The following is a 17,154-nucleotide window of genomic DNA, read 5'->3' as shown; positions in this document are numbered from 1 at the left end:
GTATTGCATTATTTACAAAATAGTGTAATTGTTTAAGAATAGTTTTATTTATTTTTAAGAATAGGTGTTTTATTAAGATAATTGAAAATGCTTAAGTAAATGATTAATAAACTATTTTAATCAACGTTTATATATCTTATTTTTAAGGCAAATACTAATAGTTAATTTGCATGTTAATAAATGCTTCATTAACTCAACTTCATCCAGTTTTGTGACCTAATCTAAAGTGAGGACTATTTATGCTTTATAAATTCCTTATAAATGACAAATAAAGGCTCGGTTACATTCTAAACAGAAATAAAAGAAAAAAAATACTTTATTAATTTCTATTCATTTGAAGATATGCTAATGAAACTGCATCAAATGAAAAATACATCTTTGCAATCTTAACTAAAATAAAAAGTTACTGTACAGTTTAAACATCGCTTAATAACATTGAAATGTTACATCATAATATATTGTTAAATTAATACATTGCTGTTTTATCCAATTTTATTTGATTGTATTTATTTCTAATTGTGTATTGACACTCCTGTAATTTCACAATGTTTAAAGTTTACAGTAATTGTATTTTTAGATAAGATTGCAAACATTTGATACATTCATTTGATACTGAACCTTTAATTATCATTTATAAGGGATTTACGAAGCATAATTAGTCCTCACTTTAGATTAGGTCACGAAACTGGATGAAGTTGAGTTAATAAAGCATTCATGAGCATACATAGTAGTATATGCCTGAATAATAAAAATATATAAAAGTTGATTTGAATAGTTTATTAATCATTTATTAACTCATTCTGAATGATTCTAAAATACAATTATTAAGCACATTATAAATGTGCTTACAAGTCAAAATAAATAAATAAATACAAATGAATAAATTCAGCGTTTGTAGCTGTATTCATAAGCTGCTTGCTAACGCTTATTAATGTAAAGTTAATGCTTAACAGACGAGGAATTAACTATTTGCTAATGCTCAATAGACGATTCATATTGTGTGGTTATTATAAAGTGTTACTATCTATATTTCTGCATAGAGTGATTGATGTGACCCACGACGCATGTCTTGCGTGTAGTCATGCATTCATACTTCTGTGTGCTGTTTGTGTTGCTCTGCAATAACACTTCCGAAACGCTAGCTGGCAGTAAGTTTTTCTGTGTCAAGTTTCTTCACGTGTGTTATTTTTTTTTTCTGAATGAACACATAGCTAAAACTTGCTCATTCAGAGGCGGGAACTGGCGGCCGTGCAACAACATTAATCATAAGATAAACGCAAAACAACAGTTTCCATCTAGAGCTACTTCACGGGACTCGACACTTGTAAACACTCACTCCAACAGGCTCTCGGTCCCACTCACACTTGTCACAGCTACTAAGCCGACCAGTCAGAGGCTGTTTCTCAATATGCATTCTTCAGCGGTCTTGCGTTCTCGTGTAACATCATTATCAACTGCCAAAGTTCAGTTCCAGTATTCAAGGCCGCAAGAACACAGGATGCGTGAAACTTCCCGGATGTGATCTTGATATCGAGGACGCACAGATGCAGACTTGAGCACCGAACTCGCGCTAGAAGTCCCAGAAGTCATTGCGACTGGAGGTGGGAAGCGCAGCATTTTATTTAGATTTATTATTAAAGTTCAAAGATATCACTTATTTACCTCAGGAGTTTCCCTTAATGAAACAGTGAATATAAACATAACCATGGACATCTTAATAAAGGAATAAACACATTCAGGGTGTTTGTTTGCTGAAATTCGTATTAAAATCTGTTTTATTTATATTGTGCAACGTCTATTTAGAATGTTTTTATGCATAGTATATATATTGAAAAGGGGAAAAACAATAAATTGTTGTATGAATGCTGTAATGTTTAAATAATTTTCCATTAAAAGGGTGTGAAGGTCATGTCAGGGGACGGGTTCTCTGCCCTCGCGGTCTCCCGAGTTCGTTCTTTCGAGGACACTTGGCAAGACCGCTCTCCACAAGACTGCAAGTCCGTTCTCTGCGTTCTTGGAATTGAGAAACTGCCAGAGCTTGTGCTATACGTCGTTGCAATGTTGTAGTTACATTTTTTGAGAGGTGAGAGTCAACATCGGCGTCAGCCACGGTGAAGGCTATGCGACCGCGGCTTGATGCAGAAGTATAAATCAGCCTTTACTTATTAAACTAAATGAGAAAAAGAACAACTTTTTTTGCTTTCATATATTAAATTATAGGGTCTTTAACTATCATTTCAAGTTTCCTAAGATTTCTAACTCTCAAGACGTGTTCTTGTTTGTTTTGCAAATAGTGTGAAATTCCCAATAATGTCAGCTAGCAAATTGCTAAAACCCCAATTATGATATTATCACATACTGTATGATAAATATCATGCACCTCTTTAGTATATTTGTCAACACAATATCACCACAATGCATTCCCAATTATCAATAATCTATCAAAGCATGTAAATAGAGAAAAAACCCAGAAATCCTGTATTATAAAGTCCAGATTTCAAAAAAGGCACCTCATGAATCACTAGTGTTTTATCCTAACAATTTCATCTTAATTACAACATACAAATAGTGCAAGTGTCACCGCTTACTGAAATGTGTGTCCTGAGCAAGACCTCAGTTTAATATTCCTGTGCATCAGCGGACATGTTCTGCATCCTCTCCACCATGAAGAAACACAGCGTCCCTATGAAGCCCATGATGACCATCACGAGGAGCTGCCAGGTCAGCAGAACGTAGCCGCTGTAGAAGAAGGCCACAGCTGCAGAAACAGACTAACAGAACAAGCCTTTTTAACTCACACAGTGAAGCATATTTGACGGTCTGCATTTAGAAACTTTAAAACGGATCTTCAAATGTGAAAAAAAAAAAACATATATATAATATATTATAATCTTTATTGCAGAACATGGGGCTGTGGCGTGTCATGTCATAAACCAATTGTGTCACCATGGAATATAAAAGTGATCCGTTCTAAATAACTCACTAAGGGCGGTCAGCTGAAGTATTTAAAACATAAAAGGGTTAAGTGAAACATGGCTAAACAAAATTAGATTTTGCTTATTTAATATATAACAGATTGTGCTAATATGTATTAATATAATATATTATTAGCTTAATCCACCCCCATCCCCCCTGCATACATATATATACATACATATATATATATATATATATATATATATATATATATATATATATATATATATATATATATATATATATATATATATACATATATATACATACACACACACACACACACACACACACACACACACATCTAAAATCTAATTAGGTCAAATTTAAAAGTATAAATGTTATGTTGTAAAAGTATATTTTTTACAGATCTTACAGTCAACGATTTTTGTAAATTTCACAGTATTTAACTGTAATATGAACTTTATTTTACTGTAGGACAGTTATGCCGTATGTTACTGTATTTTAAAGGTGCATTGTAAAAATAACTGTAAATTTTGCAATAAATATATACAATACCGTATATACATATACAGCAAGATAAATAGTGCTGTCAATGTAAATACAGTATTTTGCTGTAATTGATTGACAGTGAATTAATTCTACAAAAAATTGTTAACAGTGTAATTTTCGATGTCCATGTAATGCTACAATAGAATGTTTTGTATTGATTTGATTATTTGAAGTTCTTTCTTCTGCTATTCTAAATATAATTCACTGTATTTCATCTACAAATAAGACCAGTGCTGTGAGTTAATTCATAAAGGTCTTAAAAATGTCCTTTAAAGTCCTAAATTTGACCTGTATGCAATGAATTTTATTATATTTATTTTTAAAAAAAGGTTATCTAGCAAAGTTGTGGGATAGATGTATCTTAAAAAGTTTCCAGACTCTTCAGCCACTAGTGAGATATTCTACTGACATGAAAAACAGCTTTCAAATTTTCAGAATACCACATCTAATTATAAACCATACAGTACATCATTCATACAAGCACCGCATACTGTAAAAACGTCAGCTATGCTTTGTCTAATGATTAGATGCCACATCTGCAAAGATAAGTAGATGCACGTGTGTGTTTGTGGGTGTGTACAGTATGTGAGAACTATGAGGACTTGAATTTGTATAAAAACATGGGTATGACGTTGGAATGACATTATTATGACAATGGTTCATGAAGTTTATCATCATACATACAAGGTCTTTTGACAAAAAAAAATACCACAGGTTTTTTATGAGAGTTGAGTTGAAGAGAATTTGAATGTGTATGCAACCCTTCGGAAATCATTCCAATATGATAAATTAATAGTTTACTTGTCTTTATTATTTTTTATCATCAGTGTTAAAAACATTAGTACTGCTTTCTATTTGTGTAGAAAAATAAAAGTGTTTATTTAAAATTAATATTATACTATAAAAATATACTTACTGTCACTTTTGATCGAATAATGTATCCTTGTTAAATAAATAAAAAAAATCTTAAAAAAATAAATAAATAAACCATGGCTTGTGTACTCAAATTTATTTACAAAATGTACATGGCCCAAGATGGGATGCCACATTACTGTCTAACAAACTGGTGTGTTTCTAGGCATGGGACAAAAACCGTTTTAAAGGTATACCGTGGTTTGAAAAAGTCAAGGTTTTTAAACCGCCAAAATGTTCAGTAATATCGTTCCTTAGGTATGTGTAAGATCTTTTTTTTTAAATTTTGTTGTTGTTGTTGTTTTAGGACAGCAGTATCTCCAGCAGAAAAGATATCCAAAGATGCCTTTTAAATTGTAAAGAAATTGCTGTTTTTTGAAACTAATAAAGACAGCAGAAGTCAATGATTCATAGTCATTATTTAGCCTGACATGTTGCCTGACACTGCTCCAAAGTATTATAAATCTTTAAAAAAAATAAAATATATTGTTTTCAAAGAAAAAAAAATGTTGTTTTTTACTCAACCATTTAAAAATAATCTATTTTAGAGCAGTAATCACAAAACCGTGACATTTTTACCCAAGGTCATCATATCATCAAAATCTTATACCGGCCCATGCCTATGTGTGTCTAACTTTTAAATAGTCCATTATAAAGTATTATTACTCAAAGCTAAATAATATGCCACACAGTAGAATTTTTCCATTGTGTAACACATTTGTAACCATGTAATCCATGAATCCAAGTAGCTGTAATCTTATTATGTTTATTATATTATAAAATGTAACAATTTAATAACAAGTACCACATTTTATAATCTGATTACATAATAGGATTACCACCACTGTCGGTAGCTGTTTCAAGCCAATGTTTTCAATGGAACTCGGTCTGTTCACTGAGGTCTTCTGATGAATTTATTCTTTCTGTACCAAGGTCCCGGTGTAAGCGAAGTGGGGATCTCGCTTTTGCTGTTATCGCCCCAAAACTCTGGAACGGGATTCCACCCCACATCAGACATGCTACAACTCTATCTGTTTTTAAAAAAGCATTTAAAACTCCATCTTTGTTCCTTAGTATTTGAGCCTTTTTAATATTGAGGGGTTTGCCTTATGTTTTAATTGTTATGTATGTGATGTAGACTTTATTTTAGTATTGATTGTGTTCAGCACTTTGGGCAACGTTGTGTTGTAAAAAATGTGCTATGTAAATGAACTAACTAACTTAACTAACTAACTTATGTGCCATCAAAAAAAAAAAAAAGGCAAATGTGTTAGAATATAATAATAAAATCATAATTTCCTGGAAAACTAGCATGATATATCAATAACTTAAGTTATGCTTCTGCAAATGGGGAGATTGCTGTAGCTTTTTCCCTCTACAATAAACGAGTTTGACCTCATAATGGTGCAGACATAATAAGAGCTTGTAACTTTGGTCAGGGTTGTCTGATGATTAGGAACCTGATCATGTGATCAGTTCTGGATGGTAACTATACACAACTCATTTTGATGATGGACTATGCTTACATTTCAGAATTATTAAAGGGGTGGTCTAAAGCTATTTCATGCATTCAGCGTTATTTACACTGTTACAAGAGGTGGACTCTCATGCTCAAGCGAGTGTTAAAATTCAAAAAAGGTTGGTGCAATAGCTTAGTGGTTAGTGAGTTGACATATGGTGCAGTAGCACGTCAGGGCGTCCCGAGATCAAATCCTGGCTTGAGGACATTTCCCTACCCCCCTATCTCTCTAAAAACTTCGCTTCCTGTCTAAATACTGTCCTGTCTAATGAAGGCAAAAAGGCAAAAAAGGAATTAGACAAATAGCACAGAATATTTATTTTCCCAAAATCGTATTTCTTGGTTGTTTTCGACCCTGTTTTTTTGACACAGGACATCTCATTTGTAAAGTTTTAAATGGATAAAAACGTAATGGTCATGAAGTCCCACCTTCTAGTATAGGAGCCAGTCATTAATAGCCCCTTTCACACAAACAGACTTTTCCGGAAAATTACCGGCAATTTTCTGGGAAGGTGTGTATGTGTGAACAGGCCCTTTTTGAAAATAACAATAAATTCATTCAGGCTATTTTCCGGAAAGAGAAGTTGTAACATTACCGGTAATTTGCCGGAATGCTTCGCAGTGTGAACGCAGAATGAAGATTGCCGGAAAGAGCGTGTGCACATCTAGAACGTGCTGACGTGAGACATCTGCTTAAGCCAATCAGAACAGTCAGACGCATTCACTTCCACGCGATTTATGAGAATAAAAGCCTTTGGAAATTTTTCCAGACACATTTAGCTGCTAGAAATTAGTCAGATAATGTTTATTTGTTCATCTTAATGCCAACTGTGTAATTAATTATCAATAAGATGCTTATGATAAGCCGTTGTTTGTTTACCTTGTGCCTGTGAAACAGGCCATGAGCGCCAGCACACATACATATCATGTACATCTCGACATGCGAAAGTGTTTCTCTATATGTTTTCATCGAAGTTGTTCACAATACTAATCCATCCACAGAGTTTGTGATGTAGTCAAATGTTTACAAATACAAGCGCAGCCGTTTAGAGGTCATTTCTGGTAATTTGGAATGGATGTGTGAATGCTCTTTTCCGGCAAATTCCATAACGTCCTTGCCTGTGTGAACAGCACTTTTTTGAATTTACCCGTAGAGTCGTTCTGAAAATTTTCCATTTATTTACCGGTATCACTGTGTGAAAGGGGCTAATGACTATAGACTGAGGATTCTTCGAGAGAGGGCTTCAGACCAGATGCGAGTTTCTGCAAATTTTGTGTGATTTGAACGTTTAGAAATGAAACTAAAGAGACAGTTGAGGTTTAATATTTTAAGTAATTTCTTAGATAAAATGTACTCCCAAACCATTTTGGAGAATATGATGTTTCCCCATTTAAACATAACCAAGCACATGAGGCGTTTCAAAGATGGCCACCAAGTAAACTGATTTGCATAAAAGGGTCTTTGTTTTTGGTTACATAAATCACCTAAACACATATCACCAACAATAAAGCTACACAAGATTTGGACGTGAAAGAATTCTAAGGAAGTGTTCTTTCGGATGAGCACAATTTGATTTTGTTTAGCCATGGTTCACTTAACCCTTCTATGTTTTAAATACTTCAGCTGACCGCCCTTAGTGAGTTATTTAGGATCACTTTTATATGCCATGGTGACACAATTGGTTTATGACATGACACGCCACAGCCCCATGTACCGCAATGAAGATTAGAGCTGCTGGATTTACAACATGTCAATTCGTCAACTTCACCTTAACTGTACAGTATGTGGCTGTTTAACTGGGAGAAAAACAGAGTAAATATTCTAGTTACCCAAACAGTGTACACATTGTAAATTACACATTCAGTGTGTGTGAAAAAATGATTATTATTGTCATTGTCCATAGACACCAGCGAGCATTTACAAAGCAACATTTTTTATTAATTTTTGCTATTAATTGTGTGTATTAAAATGTATGCAACCTACACAAAAATATTATTTAAATGAAAACACTTTGTTTAATTGAAAACACACACTGTTTTGATCTTTAACAGGAAACATGCTTGTCTTTCCCGATTCTAATTTAGCAGCTGATCAATGATGATGATCACTTAATGTTCGCTCCGGAAACCAGACCCTGTGATTGTATATGTCAAAGGGTTATGGTTTCAACGCCGATCCTCTATTTTATTTACAGCAAAATCGAAACATGTAGTCAGCCGCTAAGCGAAAACTGCCATGTTTGTGCACTGTTGACCGTCAAGAGATGTTGATTCCAAAAGGTGGATGCAGTACTAATCTGCAACTTCTCAAGATTGATAGGAGATTGTGGAAAATGAGCACAATACATCCCCTTCAAAACAATATTTGAGATGGTGTGATTGTAATTGGTGCGCTGGTTAGTCCAGTTATCCAATCACTGATAAGGCTAAAGTCACTTTAGTTGATGCACACTGAGAAATTAATTCTGTGGATACAACTACGTGTGCATCTTTTGTAATCTGAGAAAACAATTCTTAGACTTTTTAATACAGGGCTGTCGAATACTTGATTTTGATAAGCTGATGAATATTCCATGATAAAACGCACAGCGGCCTCATGGTGGCACAGAGGGTAGCACAATTGCCTCACAGCAAGAAGGACGCTGGTTCGAGCCCCAGCTGGTCAGTTGGCATTTCTGTGTGGAGTTTACATGTTCTCCCCGTGTTGGTGTGGGTTTCCTTTGGGTGCTCCGGTTCCACCACAATGTAATGTGTATTTATATAGCGCATTTATATTGTGTATGGCCATACATCCAAAGCGCTTCACAATCATGAGGGGGGTCTCTCCGCACCACCACCAGTGTGCAGCATCCACAAGTCCAAAGACATGCGGTATAGGTGAATTGAAAAAACGAAACTAGCCATAGTATATGTGTGTGAATGAGTGTGTATGGATGTTTCCCAGTGCGTAAAACATATGCTGGATAAGTTGGCGATTCATTCCGCTGTGGCGACCCCTGATTAATAAAGGAACTAAGCCGAAAAAAAAAGAATGAATGAATGAATGAATGAAAACACACATCTTAAGTAGCTACATGCAGGTTTTGAATGCATTACGCTGAACGATTTCAGTTATTTCATAGCCTACGATGTTTTTTTATTATTATTCAAAATTTTATAAAAAAAACAAAAGCGGAAACCTCTGGATCATACCTGTCAATCCTCCTGTTTTTCCCGGAATTTTCCCTTATTTTACAGTTCTATTCCGCTATAATCCCGTAAAGGTATTTTCCTGTATTTCTCATGTATTTTTAGTGTTTCTCTAAAAGGTGGCAAGAGAAATTAAAGAGCTGATCCTCCCTATACACAACCCATAGTGCTAAGCCACCAGGGGGCACCCCTTGCTCTTAAATGTGAGTCTGTTCAGTGCTTTTGTTTTGTTTAGGCATGAAAACACTTTGAAACAAATATAAAAACGGCACAATTCCCTTTCCTTTTCATAACAGGTGCCGTCACCCCTTCTTTGCATTCCTCAAAACACTCATATAGAGGTGCATGACAGTCAGCTGACGACCCTTAGTAATAAATAAACGCTGTTTCCCACACAGATTCTGTACACGTGATTTGAAGCGGAGCGAAATGTCTGGCTTTTGGGTGAGTGTTTAAACAGACATTCACATAATTAATAATAATAATAACATCTAAAGATGTCGATCTTCGTAGGTTTTTTCAAACACAACTAATTTTGTCTTAAATGAGCATGAAAAGTTAGCAAAGCAGTCAAATGCCTTCATTACATTGTTACATGTGTGCATTTTTAAAGTGATACCTGTTTTTTAATGCAATCAAAAGAAAAAATCTAAATAAATAAGAGATTCATTGGTTGCTCTTTAATCAGAATGTGTCAGTTATACAGTGAAAAAGCGGCTAATGTCATTTGTTATTGATTCTATTTCATTATAATAGCTATAATTTCATTAAGTAAGCTGAACTATATATATATTTTTTGTTTCTTTTGTAAATAATAATAATAAAACATATTACTGACAATTTAACTGTTTATTTACAATGTAACAGCTCCAAATTAACATATTTAGTAATTTGGGGATTTTTTTATAGGAGGTCAGGGTTGGGGGTGGGTCCCTTATTATGGTGGGCATATCCCTTATTTTCACATCCCAATGTTGATAAGTACGCTCTTGATGAGATTATGTAATAAACTAGTACTACACACAGTAGCTATCTGAGGACAAATGCAACACATGTACAGTGTATGTCAGTGTGGTAACTGTTCATATTCACTATTATAAGCAAAATGAATGACTTTGCTCTATTAAATTGTCTGAATATAATGCACACCGAGGTGTAACAGCTACTCCGTAATTAACTAATTATTCCTTGCTACTTACATCCATATGTTTTTATGCACATTTTTTAGAATTTACGTGAATCCTAGTGTATTTAGTTTGTTGTGTGCAAAAAAATAGTTAAATGTAAACATAGCTGCTAACACAACTTTGTGACATCTTCATATGACGTTTCCGCAAAATGCAATCTAAACAAGTCTTTACCTGTATGAATTTAAATATGGCAAAGGCAGGTGCGCTCTGCTCAGCATACGCCCGGCCCAGAATACTGTAGAGCTGAGTGTTGAAACAGCTGTCGCCAAGACCCAACAAGAAGCTGCACAGCAGAGCGATCGACACACTGCAAGAGTCAATACAGAAACACAGATTACACAGTGCCATCAACAATACAACACTGCAATACATTTAGAAAACAAATTTTATCCTACATGTAACTTGTAGTGGAGGCATTCCCTAGGAATTAAACCCCTGACCTTAATTGATTAGTTCACTCAAAAATTGAAATTTGGTTATTAATTATTACCCCCATGTCGTTTCAAGCAACCTAACCTGACACAAGAGATTTTAGGAGCATTGTAGGATTCCAGGGAAGTAACATGGAATGTTTTTGGTTGCTTTGCTGAATTTTAAATGTTTCAGGGGGATGAGAGAGATCTCTAGGATTTCTTCTAAAACATCTTAATTCGGGGCATCACGGTGGCATAGTGGGTAGCACAATCGCCTCACAGCAAGAAGGTCGCTGGTTCGAGCCTCGGCTGGGTCAGTTGGCATTTCTGTGTGATGTTTGCATGATTGCGTGGGTTTCCTCTAGGTGCTCTGGTTTCCCCCACAGTCCAAAGACATGTGGTATAGATGAATTGGGTAAGCTAAATTGTCTGCAGTGCATGTGTGTGAATGAGTGTGTATGGATGTTTCCCAGTGCAGCTGGAAGGGCATCCACTGCGTAAAACATATGCTGGATAAGTTGGCGGTTAATTTTTCTGTGGCAACCCCTCATTAATAAAGGGATTAGGCCGAAAAGAAAATGAATGAATGAATGATTGAACATCTTAATTTGTGTTCAAAAGATGAACAAAAGTCTCAGGGGATTGAAATTACATGTTGGAGAGTAATTAATAACAGAATTTTCATTGTTGGGTGAACTAACCCTAGTATAGCTTTTTGCTTAGTTTGCGTTTTGCAGATCTCCCTTAAGGCCCTGATATACTCAGGCAAACACTTAATCATACATTTTAGTTGTCTTTTATTTCTTCAATTCTACTTTGCACTTAACAAGTTTACAATAATAATAATAAAGCGTGTTAACAAATTTTAAATGATTAATGAAGGACTTTTAATGCTTTGACTTATAGTTTAATCTCATTTACAAGCACAGTAGCATATTTAAAGCTGCTGTATAGGCAATTTCTGTGCATTTGCATCACGTCCCTTTCTGCCCCCTGGCGGCTTATTCACAAACTGCGGTCATACACTAAAAACAGAGCGGCAGCAATTTCCGGCGGAAATGGTCAGATTGAACTCTCACCTACTGTAGGCCAATAAATACAACTCTTGATACTATTTTTATTTTTAAACAAATTTTAGATGACTGATTTTATTTTAAAACTTTCCCAAATTCCTTTTGAAATTCTAATTCTGAAGTTCACCGTGAAAAAAAACACATTGCCATCATTTGTCTTTCATCTATCATATTTCTAATGCCACATTATGTGTATAACACCAAATAAAACCCACATTGCCAGCCGTACACATCTGAAGTGCAAAAATATACCAATTTATCAGCCAATCACTGATTACAATATAAACCAATATAACAACACCATTAAAAATATGCATTTATTTTCTAATATGATACCTTACACTCAATTGATTTGTGCTACTTATTCAAACGACCTATTTCAAAAGAGCTGAACACAATTCATATTTTTTGGGGCAACTGACTTTTGCAAAAAGAGAAATACGGAATTGCATTGTAAAAAACTCTGGCTCCACACAATTCATTCATGTTGTCCCAACACAAATCAATTAAGTTAACTTAATTGTTTCATGTTTAATCTTAAATTTGTAAAAACAATTAAGTTAATATAACAGTGCTATAATCTTTTTACAATGCATTTCAGTATTTCTATTTTTGCAGAAGTCAGTTATAGTTGAAATGAACAGAAAAGTGATATATGGGTCAGAAAGGGTGGAGCCTCACACCTGTTTCACACCGCAAGCGTCAGCGGCGCGTGAGCAGAGCGTGCGCAGCGCGTATGTTGAGCAGTAGCAGCACGCAGGTGTTTGCCTTTCACACCAGCTGCATCTGCAGCGCGCAGCTCTTCGGCAGCTGCTGCAGAGATCAACCTATCTCTGTCTATTCTATCTAGTTACCCAAGTAGTTATACATGATCAAACTAGTGTTACTTTCACCGCTTCAGTGATGTCCAGCAGCAGAATAACAGCTCATTAATTCATGCTTGTGCAGAGGATGAGACGGACAAAAGTAACCAATGCATGCCATTCTTTTACTTATTTTCGTGTTGTCAGATTCACAGTGTAAACAGCTCCCGGTAGGAATAACTCGAGTGAACATAAAACAAAGCCGATTAAAACTTTCTTCCTCTGCTCAGCTGCACAGAACACAGCGAGCTCACGTAATCCAGCATGCGTGTCGAACTACACTACCCACAATACACTTCGCTATGGACTACAAATCCCGTAAATATTCTATTTCCCCTCTCCTACAACACTAGTGTGCAACTTAAGCAAAACTGATACTAAAATTGTTTTACGTTTGGTTTTGTGGTTCGGGCCTAAATAAATGTTTGTTGCCTTTTTTTAACGTTTTAAGTTAATTTGAATGACTATATATAAATTATTTGACATTATTAACGCATTTATTGGGTAAAATTGCTACTTTTTACTGTCATTCAATGTGTTTCGGTCATTATCAATGCACTGTCACTTTAATTAAACGTGAGCAGCGCGTCAAAAATAGACCCAGCGGCGAAACTATCGCTGCACTGCTGCTTCAGCGACGCTCACGCCTCGCTCTGACGCGCTGCTACTGCGTGCGGTATGAAAGCTCTAATCTGTTAACATGGATGCCGAAAACACACGCGCTGCTCACGCTCTGCTTACGCGCCGCTGACGCTTGTGGTGTGAAACAGGCGTCAGAGCCACACCTAACTATTACATCATTCTCAAAGACCAATCATTGAACAATCCTATCCAGAAAAACACTGTCACGCTGTTTAAAATCTCTTTTTAACCAATTTTCTATGGCCAGATTTTGTTCAAAATTACATCAGTAACTGAAGTATATGAGTATCTTGAAAATGTCTACCTTGGTGCCAGATATGGATTATGCTGCGAGCTTGTTTGTAGAACCACAGGAGCATCATCAGGTATGTTGAGGAATATCAGATAGAAGGCCACAAAGTGGACAACCATCCCTAAGAAGACTACAGATGTGCGTCTGAAACGATTATTCTTCAACACCAGGCCAAACAATCCACCTCCTGCAGAAAAAGACATTGTCAAATCCAATTTCAGTCTTACAGAAAATGTTGTTAACAGATCCTCTTCATATTGTTAGTGCACTTGCCAACGATTTCTCCGATTCCAACCACAATGCCTGAGATGCCGATTAAGCCTTTTGCTGAATTGCCAAAGTATTCAGTGGCCCCAATGCAAGTCCCATAAACACCACTGTAAAACGACAGCTCCAAACCTTCAGCGAGACAGCAGGAATGAAGATATATTCACTATTATCAGATGCTCATTGAATTAAAGGTTGTTTTCTTTAACAATGCCCTTACCACTGTACGCCATGCAGAAACTTAACAACAGTATGGTTTTGGATTTAAAGATTTCCACAATCGTCTCTAGAAGAAAAAGGGTTAATTAAAATAAGCAACTATTAGACCAAAACAAACCTCTTTTTATAGTAATTTGTTCAATTGTTTAAAAAAAGCAGATCATGTAATCAACATGAAATTTAGCCAGATATACTCACTTAACTCTGTTTTAGCTTCTGTCACAGCAGAGGCTGCTCTTTGTTTATATCTAAAATAACATTAGACAAGAAATTATATCAGCTGAAAAATCAAACAAAGAAATGTAACAACAACTACCATGATAATCCCGGAAAGAATTTATAGCTGACATTAAAACAGACTTTGCATAATTGCAGATGTTTAATTATAATAATGTTTGAATTTTTGCAGATGAAAACTATTTGTTTTATTTATTTACGGCAATAAACTTTATTTTAAAAATATGAAAGCATTTTCTTTAACACATGACATATGGCATAAATTCAAAATACCAGATTTGTGGTGGTATAGGTACTCTACCTGTCTGGAAACATAATATAATATATTTAATATATGTATTATTGTCAATGTCACTATATCATTCAGAAGACATTCTAATATGTCAATTTGGTGCTTAAAAATCATTATTATTATCATGATTTCTTTTTTTGTGTGTGTGTGTGGAAATCATGATATGATACCATAAAAAGATGTGTGTGTGTGTGTGTGTGTGTGTGTGTGTGTGTGTGTGTGTGTTTGTGTGTGTGTGTGTGTGTGTGTGTGTGTGTGTGTGTGTGTGTATATATATATATATATATATATATATATATATATATATATATATATATATATATATATATATATATATATATATATACAGTATATATAGCTTATAGTAAAAATTTAAATATAATGTCAAATAAATATTTAAAAATATAGATTTTCTACATATAGATACATATATATCTAAAATATAGATTTATTTTACATATATTATACATTTTTTATTATTATATATATAAATATGTCATGAAAAGTAAAATGTATTTAGTTTCTACAAAAATAGAAAGCAGAACAACACTTTTTTATCATAGGAACCCTTTTGATCTTTTATAATTAATTTATTTTCTGCTTTGCATCACAGAAATAAACAAAAATTAATTACACATTCATATAAAAAGTAGTTATTCTACATTTAAAAATAGCATTTCTCAATAGTTTTTATTGTATTTGCGAGTAAATAAATGCATTCTTGAGCAATACAGACTTCCTTCAAAACATTATAAAAACTATCTCCAAACTTTTGACGGTTAGGTACATTAAAAATATCAGCAGGACTAATTTGCTAATCAGAATTTCTTGGCCTGGCAAAAATGTTTTTGATGTGTGATCTTTTTCTTTCTCCATCATTATGGTTGATTAAACATACTAGTGGATGAATGAGATGACTAACATGAATCTGGCTGATAACAGAGACTGGCCTTCTTCTTCAGACAGAGCCTCCTCCAGCTGACGGACCTTCCTCAAGGCAAGAAAACTCAGTGTCCCGAGTACCGAGATCACCAGCAGAGCGGTGAACATAATCTTTCTTTCTCTATCTGTGACACAGACACAAAAAATATACAAATGCAAAACAAACTGAAAATGTGCTTGTGTTTAAAATATTTAGTCAGTTAGTACAAAGACAGGATAATTGATGAATTAATGTTAAAATACAAGAGTTACACACACAATCAAGCTGCTTTTAGCAATTTTCAGATTATCACGTTACCTGATATTTCAGTTTTTCCTTTCCAATCAAAATAAACGTACAGATTGCCAAACAACATACTGAAAAGAAAACACAAACAGATCTTTTCATACAGGAATCATTGACAGAGCATCTGGTTAAATCAGAGCTTGTGTTGGTTTTGCTGATTTGGTTAGTAGATTTAATGAACTTTCTTCCAAGAAATATAAATAATATCTTAAACCTAGTTTGACAGGAAACAAAAAAACATTTGTTAATACTTTTTTTATGCAGCTCATGCTCAAAATTAAGAGGGCTCGCAAAATCATCCTGGGGCTTTGCTTTTTCCAGTTGGGCTACCAAAATCTCACCCAGCTGCCTTACAGGAAATCTTAGTGGAAGGAAAAATAAATTTCAGTGCTTTAACATTCACTCAAAAATGTGATAATTATGTGCTGTGCTGCTGATACATATTCATTATTTATACATTTTTTATTTGATAAATAATGTATTTTCTACTTGGCCTACTTACATTTTTTATTCAGGCTACCAAAAATTGAAGAAGGGCTACCAGGGATATTGACATTTTGTAAGCCCTGATGAATTATAACTCTGTTTATAAATATTTATAATTAATGAAAACAATTCTATAAGTGTATCAAGATCTGCAAAACCTATAATGGCTAATAATGATAATTATAACTACCTTTATAATAGTGTTATTAATTATTATGAATATTTATCATTATTATAATACTTTCTTATTCATTCATTCTCCTTCAGCTTAGTCCATGATTTATCAGGAGTGACCACAAGAGAATGAACCGCCAACTACTCGGGCATATGTTTTATGCGGTGGATGCCTTTTCAGACGCAACCCAGTACTGAAACACCCATACATACACACATTTAAACACACACACACACACACACACACACACACACACACACACACACACACACACACACACACACACACACACACACACACACAACACACACACACACACACACACACACACACACACACACACACACACACACACACACACACACACACACACACACACACACACACACACACACACACACTCCTACACTATGGAAATTTAGCAACTAGGAACACCACACTTTAAAAAGGCTCATTTTCAACTCTCCTAGAGTTTTTGAATTCTTTCAGCCAGTTTCCGGGAGTACTTTTAGCTTAGCTTAGAGTGCTGAAATAGATAAGAACATTAACATCTTATTCATAAAAGAGATTCAATAATAATACTTCTGTATTTACATCATGTGCTTAGACCAACAGCAAATGAAAAGCTGCTATTTTCTAGGCTGATATGGCAACTGGAACAATACTCT

General features: G+C 34.7%; 1 protein-coding gene across 3 annotated transcripts in view; it reads right to left on the bottom strand.

Annotated features, from left to right (window-relative positions):
- The window catches only part of LOC799265, a 33,272-nt gene that overhangs the window by 3,784 nt on the left and 12,334 nt on the right, over positions 1 to 17,154 (bottom strand). Inside the window, exons 7-14 of one of the 3 annotated variants that reach the window (XM_087245058.1) lie at positions 15,838 to 15,896; positions 15,520 to 15,664; positions 14,267 to 14,316; positions 14,070 to 14,135; positions 13,856 to 13,981; positions 13,595 to 13,769; positions 10,471 to 10,606; positions 2,589 to 2,771 (exon numbers count right to left, since the gene is read on the bottom strand). In XM_087245058.1, coding sequence (XP_087101184.1) covers positions 2,619 to 2,771; positions 10,471 to 10,606; positions 13,595 to 13,769; positions 13,856 to 13,981; positions 14,070 to 14,135; positions 14,267 to 14,316; positions 15,520 to 15,664; positions 15,838 to 15,896 — 910 coding nt within the window. In that variant the 3' untranslated portion in view covers positions 2,589 to 2,618. Of the gene's footprint in view, positions 1 to 1,671; positions 2,772 to 10,470; positions 10,607 to 11,837; positions 12,469 to 13,431; positions 13,770 to 13,855; positions 13,982 to 14,069; positions 14,136 to 14,266; positions 14,317 to 15,519; positions 15,665 to 15,837; positions 15,897 to 17,154 lie in introns of those variants that run through there. The other 2 variants (XM_087245057.1, XR_015481131.1) reach the window with 2 other exon arrangements.

The sequence above is a fragment of the Danio rerio genome, chromosome 3 (assembly GCF_052040795.2).
Source record: "Danio rerio strain M-AB ecotype USA chromosome 3, GRCz13ab, whole genome shotgun sequence".
In the NCBI taxonomy this organism is placed as follows: Eukaryota; Metazoa; Chordata; class Actinopteri; order Cypriniformes; family Danionidae; genus Danio; species Danio rerio.
This window is presented reverse-complemented; position numbering and strand designations above follow the sequence as displayed.